General features: G+C 38.0%; 2 protein-coding genes across 2 annotated transcripts; both read right to left on the bottom strand.

Moving 5' to 3' along the window:
* Positions 1–994: 994 nt before the first annotated feature.
* On the bottom strand, positions 995–3720 carry LOC125269459. The gene is made up of 4 exons (XM_048192367.1): positions 3633–3720; positions 3428–3538; positions 2370–2646; positions 995–2106 (listed from the first exon to the last, which is right to left on the bottom strand). The coding sequence occupies exons 1-4, from the start codon at positions 3665–3667 to the stop codon at positions 1888–1890; spliced, it is 642 nt and encodes a 213-aa protein (XP_048048324.1). The 5' UTR covers positions 3668–3720; the 3' UTR covers positions 995–1887.
* A 1020-nt stretch (positions 3721–4740) lies between these two features.
* Positions 4741–6822, bottom strand: LOC125269473. The gene is made up of 4 exons (XM_048192375.1): positions 6714–6822; positions 5937–6151; positions 4889–5561; positions 4741–4751 (listed from the first exon to the last, which is right to left on the bottom strand). The coding sequence occupies exons 2-4, from the start codon at positions 5964–5966 to the stop codon at positions 4741–4743; spliced, it is 714 nt and encodes a 237-aa protein (XP_048048332.1). The 5' UTR covers positions 5967–6151; positions 6714–6822.
* Between the last annotated feature and the right edge of the window lie 970 nt (positions 6823–7792).

Raw genomic sequence — 7792 nt, 5'->3', positions numbered from 1 at the left:
TGAATATTAGCACTCCACCAATATATTTCCTTTTAGAAACATTAATGTTGTGGTTAGTGGCGGGTGGCAATGCTTATGGCAAAATGGTCCAGGTTTTGAACTTCACTAGAGACTTTCTAGACTTTGCCCTCCACAGCCCAAAGACATAAGTCATAGATCAAAATACATGTTTCTTAAGAAAAAAAAAAAAAATTCCACCATAAATTCCCAGAATACAGGAATATTGTTTAAGCTTAATGTTTCCCCTCCAATGTTGAATGGAAACATATGCCTGTAGTGACAACATAGTATACTACAAATGTAATCAAAAGATTTCATACTGTATATCTGGTATTCTTTTGGATAACATTATTCTAGGACTATTCCTATCACTGTTTTTTTTTTATTTTATTTTTTTTATCTTTGTTATTTCAGTGTATATTAAATAGAAATTAATGCAGCAAGGTTAGTTGAAATAGGCCTTTGGGATAAATCGTGTAGATTGGTAAATAGGGTTGGCTTCTTGCAGTGTTGGATTTTTACACCATTGTACTCAACTACTCTGATTTGTTTTATCATGCAGGTCAGAATGAAGACCAGCAAATGTGTGAGCCTCTGACCCAAGAGGAGCTGCTAAGTCAAGAAGAGCACTGGAGTCAACAAACACACGTGAGCCTGTCTGTCCCGACAGTGATGCAGTGGTTAACTGGACAAGGGCACAAGCCCCTTCTTCCATCAGAGAGGGCAGATTTTAAAATAAATCTAAAATTTGAACACCACTGTAATGAAAAAATGCCAGGTCACAACATTTGTTTCTCACTTGTAAGTGCCTGCACAAATACAATAACTGTTCCTGTTGAACATATGAACATACAATGATGTTTACTCTTCCCCAAATCAGGCAGTATTGTGAATGTTTTTGGCATTTTTAATGGCATTTTTGTTAAATCTGTTCAGTGAGCTATTTATTATTCTGTGAGAGTCTTAACAAAAAAAAGACAGCACAAGTCAAACCATAAAAATAGCTCAATGTTAGTGTTTGGTTCTCCCATTGCATTGTTTTTTTTTTTAAGTTGGGACCACTGCTAACCATTTATTTGAAAAAGGTCATTTAAGAACTCTGTATTTGCATTTTGTTTACAGAGCACTGACAAATGTACATGTAATATAAACCTTGAAATGTGATGCTGTTCCTCAATTCATCGTTACTTGTACTATTGAAAAGTTGAAATTGTTCAGTCTTCCACATACACAGTTTCAACATGTGTATGGCAAATTCATGACATTCAAGTGGAATCAACGTTGTGGGGGTTTACGTTTACTAAATCGTCAGCAAAAATTAACTTGGTTGATGTCAAAACAATAAATGGACATAATGCCTATGGCCTTTATCATTTTTCATTGTGAATATTAACTGAAGTGTTTTACTTGAGTGTCTACAGCATTATATTGTAAAGGGGAACTGATGCGTTTTCCACTGAAAAAAAAAAAATGCATTTCACTGAAGATCAAAGTGTACAAATCAACAGCTTTATTTTAAATTCTTCATTACCAAGATATCTAACATGGCATGTTGAGTTTGAACTGTCTAATGGTATTTAAGACGCCAGTTTAAAATATCGGCATACACTAGATTTAGAAGTTTAGCCAATTAAAACTGTTGAAAGTTGTGGGAGGTTTATTTGGTTGTTTAAAACAAGTAACAGCAGAATAAAAGTGGATATCTTTACCATGGCAGACTGAGTTGTTTATATACTGCATAGTAAAACATATATCCTAAACCATCCCCACAATAGTTCTGCACAAATACCTATTCATGCAAGCAATTCCAATTTTGATTTGTAAGAATCAGATAAAACATTTTTCAAATCACAAAAAACGTTGAACATTTATATTGCAGACTGCATGTTATCCTGCCAAGTTTGAGTGAAGTGTTACATAGTCAAGCGCAGCCTTGTAAATGTCTTTCCCATTGTCCTGAGAGGGAGTGATAGGATTGATGGCTGCCCTCAGTCCAGCCATAGCCTGTGGCCCCAGAGGGCACTGGATGGGTGGTAGAACTACTCCACCAGCAGCAGCAGCATCTTCTCTGTCAGGGTTGAAATCCAAAAAGTGATCTTGCAAATCCTATAAATCGCAAGTAATTTTGTTATAACACTTTGCAATTGCCTTTTGTGTACTTCACACATTTGATCTTCAAATCTTCAAATAATTCATCATAATTTGAGAGTAATATTGAATATATATTGCCGTTAAAATGTATTTGGACTTCTGATTTGATCTATTTTTGCATTATTTGTCACAATTGTTTCATATCTGAAAATATGACACAATGGGTAAACCTGATTAAACATAGCTTGGATTCAACATTTTCAACATTTGAGGTCTACCTCTAGATTCTCTGGAGCAGCCACAGGATACTGGAGCAATCCAATGGTCCAAAGTTGATTGGGAGTCAGGTTTTGTTCCGTTCGCAGAGGATGGTTATCCCACCCGACTGTAAAAGTGTTGAGGTCCATTTGGAGGCGTGGTACAAATATGTACTGGGCACAGAATAACTGAAGGCTGTTGGAGGGATCAAGCAGGCACTCATCTTCAAGACCATGAAGTAGCTCATAATATACCCTTGTTACTGCCATCCACACATCACGCCATAAGCGCTCCACCCTTTGAGATCAAAAATACAAAAAGTGCACCGTATTAATATTAGAATCACAGCCAGGGGTTCACTGCCATCCATTTCCTAGGTAACCAAAGGTTGAAATAATCTATTTTTTGTTTCATTACAGATACTCTCTGTAGAAAGTGGAAAGTGTTGAATGTATTGTAACATAATAGGAGGTTTCTCAGCAAAATGTTGAATGGGTTACCAAATATACCCAGGCTACCTGGGTGGCCCGCCCAAGCAAAGTCCATGTGTGGGAAAGATTTACTCAGGTTAACTTAGGTAAGCATGGTGTCTTGTTTTGAACAAATATACAAGACTCTCCACACGTTTAGTGTTGTGAACAATAACCTAATTTGGACACAGTGCATCTCTGTAGACCTAGGAAGGATTAATGCTTCCTGTGAGGATGTATCCTTAAGATTTGGTACTACACAGTGTTCACTGTATTGCTGTTGCCAGTCTCCCTGGCTGGGCATCAATAAGAATGACAAATCATTTGTACTTGGATCATTTTTAATGAAATAATTTCTGGTGAAGACCGTTTACGGATTATCCAAATTTACTAGGACAGAGATGTTGGTGTTAAGGTCTTCACAATGAAATTCTTTAATGCTTTGAGCATCCAAAAATAAATCACATTCACCTCCATTGTATTTTGTGAGAATAAAAGTGTTAGTGACAGATGGAAATTTCAATAAATAAAAACACTGATGTGTGGAAAAACTGCTTTTTCTGATTTGGGTTAGGGTTACCTAAAAGAAACAGAACTTTGATATTTACCTTTGATTATGCACACTTTTTCCCGATATGTAGCTTGCTCTGCCACAGCCACGAACAGTGAACATGCATTGAGCAATGCCAACATTTTCGACCCCTTGGTCTCCTCTAACTCTAAATAATCACATAAGAAACAGAGACAAAGTCAAATGTTTTCGGTCAATGAATTTTGATAAAACAGGCAATCATGCTCTTGCGATTTTCTTACCTTAATGGAAAGCCAAACTTTTCAACTGAGCTCATGAAGAAGCCAAGTGCTGTTGATGCCTTGTTATTATTTGCAGAACCCAGGTACATTATCTGGAGCATAGTAACAAAATACTTATGTGAATGTGCCATACTACATAGAATATAGTAATACTAGGCTCAGCCACATTGTTTGGAAAAAGTGTCAAATGTTTACCTTTTGTGAATAACCATCAATCCCAGCGAAGATAACAATACCATATCTGAAAGGAAAAATACATTTTTAGAAAGTATATCACCTCTGAAAATTATAATAGCTCTAAATTGTGTACACAAATGATTAAGGTGGTCAATTCAGATTGTATTTACCATGAACCCATGTAACCTTCAGAATCTTTTCACTACAGAATTGCATGGTTTTTCTTTTTTTACAGTGCGGCTATACTTAAAAAAAAGTTCTGCTTTAACCAAATTACAATAAAAAAATAGGGTATTCAAAAAGGTTTAATCAGCAAAGATGGGAAGCATCCTCAGGTATACATCACTGGAGAAAACACTCCAAAGGCCTTAAAGAAAAACTGTCAGTATTCAAGATGATGTTCTTGAGATAGTCTCAAAGAGTGAAGTCCAATTATTTGTAAAAGCTTCACTTAAGATGGGACATCCTCCTATAATATGAGAAATTAAGCTAGCCTCAGTGTGTAAATTACTGTTTTTTTCTCTTCTTTATTTCATGTAACAGTTAAACCAATGTTGTACACATAGCCATGTATCATTACATGTAGCAACAGCAGACTTTTTCCTGACTGTATGTCATCCTCATCTTGTTTTTTTATGGTAAACCAATGCATTTACTGCCTAACGCTAAAGAACCATGCTAATATAATCAAGCATTCTTGAGGAATGTTTTTAATTTACAGCATGCACGCTGATCCACACAGTGTGGAATGGATTAAGAGTCACTAAGCACCAATCATTAAATAGCTACCCATTCACATGTTGGAATTTTATAAAATGGCGGCACAAACTAACTCTATGTGCAGCTTAATTAATAAACTGTATTAAAAAGGTTTTTTTGTTGAAATACAGCTCCAGCAATCTATAGCCTATCTTGTAATAGCATAGAAAATCTACCCGCATCCTTCAAACATGAATAGAACTTATTTGTAAAAGCTCAATTAAGACACTCACTCTGCAAACTATTTCAACAAACATTTATGAATATAAATATATGAACATATTATAACAATATTCTTGTGAAACATAACACACACACACCTGATAAAAGTTTGTGGTTTGTGTCCACGTGGACCAGTGAGTGGGGACCCTTGACAGAATATGTTCTTCTAGCAACACAGCCTAAACGTGTTATTCTCTCCAAGATCCCTGCAGAATCCACCCTGTGCATGGATGCTGAAACCTGGTCCCATCTGACACGGTGTCCCATCGCTTGCAGTTCACCCTTCATCATTCTATAGCCTTTATGCGGCATCTTCAATTTAACTGAGCGCACAAGATTGTCCAGCTCCTCATCTGTGAGATTGCTGTATGATCCCGTAACTGATAGTCCATACTCACGCATCCGCCGATACACTGTCCTTTTGCAGACACCCAGGAGCTTAGCTACACAGGGGATGGGCAACTGCATGTCGATTAGGTTTTGAAGACATCCTTTAGAAATTACAAGTTTTGGCTGTCCCCTACCACCCAGAACCTCTGCATAGGTAGCAGCTGGATAACTCTCCTCTTGTAAACGAAGAAGTCTTAATAAGTCAGATAAAGCACGAACAACACCTTGAGGCAGTTCTACTACATTGGCAAAAGAGCGAACAAGTCCCACTTCATGACTTAAAACAAAGTGTAAATAATCCAAATCCACAGGCTGACGTCGCAGAACTTCCTGAAGCCTTCTCAGCATTCTCTCCATGAACTGCCTCACAATCAAAGGTTCCTGTAATTAACATAAAAAAAACACTCTAATGTGATGACACATGTATCAGTGCTCAAGTTGCCATGACAAGTTACTCTACCTTAGATCTGCCATACAGCTATAGAAATGTTGAATTGGCGCACATTTCATTAAATATTAATTACATTTAAATCAAATAATTTAATGTTAAAAACCACTCTTTCCAGAAATGAGCAAATGCAAAACTTAAATTTTAATTTCACATTGTTATAGAGAGCTAAGCAGAACTCAGTGCAATTCATGAGATAACAAAAGATGTATTAAAATAAACTTGTCATTTCCTTGGATCGTCAGAGCAAAAAGCCATATATATAAAACCTAATAGGCAAACATATTTTGATTATTAACTTAGCCTACAGTCCTCTGTTGGGGTCGCGAATCTGCCATCTCTCTCAACTTCAGCAACACCTCCCTTGACCTGAAGCAATATTCCGGGTTTGTGCTTGTTGTCGATTCTGGTGCTCATGTGACGGCACTGGATTCTGCTGTGCTGGGGTGTGATGCTGCTGAATGTTTTGCGTTAGCACGTTTATGAGGCCTTGTGCAGCAGCAATAACACTGGCCTCTAACTCCTGAAAGAAAAAGAAAGGAGACATCACAGGGCTGGAGACTTAACGCTAACTACTATTAAATACAGATAGAAGCACATTCGCGGCCCTAGGAGTTACTGTGTAACGTTACCTGCGTTTAAGCCGAACTAGCGCCTCAAAGAGAGGCTCTCCGGTGTGTGTGTGTGTGTGTGCGGTTGGGGATGTCAGTAGTGTAACTTACACAGCCGAAGCCCTGCTGTTTATCATGTCAATGTTAACGTCACAGGCTATGTTACTGTTAGCCACTGTTGTGATGTACTCATACTTAGCGGCAACAAGTATATACCGACAGATACCTAACGTTAATTAATTTTTTTGCCAAACCGGACTTTTAGCCTTGTTCGGTGCATATGGTGCTTGACCGGTGTTTATTTTTGACCCTGCATTAACCACAGGTTAAGTTAGCCAACACGGCTAATGTTAGTAATTTACATGTTCCAGTCGACGTCGAAAAAAAACAGCATAACGGCCGTTAAAAGTTAACCAAACCGGCCAGGTTGCACGTGAATAAACATGTAAATGGTAGAGAAAAAAACAGACTTACTTGCGGCTTGGAAGTTCCCGGTAAACTGGACATTTTTGTCACGCCACCATGCCAGAGGCTTCAGAGCTGACGACGGGTTCCAGTAAAGTGACATAGGCCTACTTCTTCAGTATACCTATATGCAAATTATATGCAAACTACGCTACTTACCCCTCCCCTCAGACCCCTCCCCTCTCCACGCCAAAACAGTGACAGAAAGTTGAAAATGAAAATCAGTGACATTGAAAAAAAACTGACATTGTAAAAAAAATCTGTCACTGAAAAAGAGTGACATGAAGAAAAAATCTGAAGATTGTCATTGAAAAATACAAATAAATCCCAATACAATAAAAGAATAAGATTGTAAGATTTTAATTATTTTATTTTTTCAATGCCAATAGGCCTACTTGTTTCAATGCCAATACAACTGTTTTCAATGCAAATGTTTCAATGCCAATGTTTCCTTTTTCAGTTCTGCTTTTGTTTTCAATGACAATTTTAATTTGTGATGCCAAATTTTAAAGTCACCATTCTGGCTATGGCTTGCCTGGCACCCATCAAGGCTCCCATTAGCTCCAGTCAAGGAAGTGTCATTTTCTTTAGAGGTGCAACTCTGGACTTTGAGGCTACCAGAGTCAAAATCATTTCTGCAGTCACACTCTTTCCTTGCAGATATCCAACTGCACAGTAACCCTTTTCACTTGCATCGCAGAAGACATAGAGCCTGACCTGTCTATCCTTGCTGATTTTTCAAGATGAGATACCATCTAGGAATGGCCACAAGGTGTAGCTGTGGCAACTCATCACACCACTGCCTCCATTTGTGGGCTAAATCTGGGGGTAGTTCCTCATCCCACTTGAGACCTCGCTCCCACATTTCCTGGAAGAGACATTTTACACGAATGGTATAGGGTGTTTGGAAACCTATTGGATCAAAGATACTGGAGGACCCGCCACTTAGTACTCTCTTTCCTTTTCGAAACATTCCGCAATTGCGGTTGAAAACAAAGTCTTCATGGTCTTATCAATGAGGTCAGAGACTCTTGGAGTACTGCCACAGTTTCTGGCTGTTCAGACTCATACTGCTTGAGATGCGTTCT

The sequence above is a fragment of the Megalobrama amblycephala genome, linkage group LG6 (assembly GCF_018812025.1).
Source record: "Megalobrama amblycephala isolate DHTTF-2021 linkage group LG6, ASM1881202v1, whole genome shotgun sequence".
Lineage (NCBI taxonomy): Eukaryota > Metazoa > Chordata > Actinopteri > Cypriniformes > Xenocyprididae > Megalobrama > Megalobrama amblycephala.
Note: the sequence above shows the minus strand (reverse complement) of the source record. Positions and strands in the feature narration are given on the sequence as shown.

Bases quoted from the DNA above. Each gene is read 5' to 3' on its own strand.
- LOC125269473 (XM_048192375.1), bottom strand. From the start codon at position 5,966: ATGGCAGATTCGCGACCCCAACAGAGGACT. The intron at 5,562-5,936 runs GTAGGCTAAGTT...TGTTAATTACAG, and splicing joins CGCGACCCCAACAGAGGACT to GAACCTTTGATTGTGAGGCA.
- LOC125269459 (XM_048192367.1), bottom strand. From the start codon at position 3,667: ATGAGCTCAGTTGAAAAGTTTGGCTTTCCATTAAG. The intron at 2,647-3,427 runs GTAAATATCAAA...TTGATCTCAAAG, and splicing joins AAAAGTGTGCATAATCAAAG to GGTGGAGCGCTTATGGCGTG. The intron at 2,107-2,369 runs GTAGACCTCAAA...TGCGATTTATAG, and splicing joins CTGCTCCAGAGAATCTAGAG to GATTTGCAAGATCACTTTTT.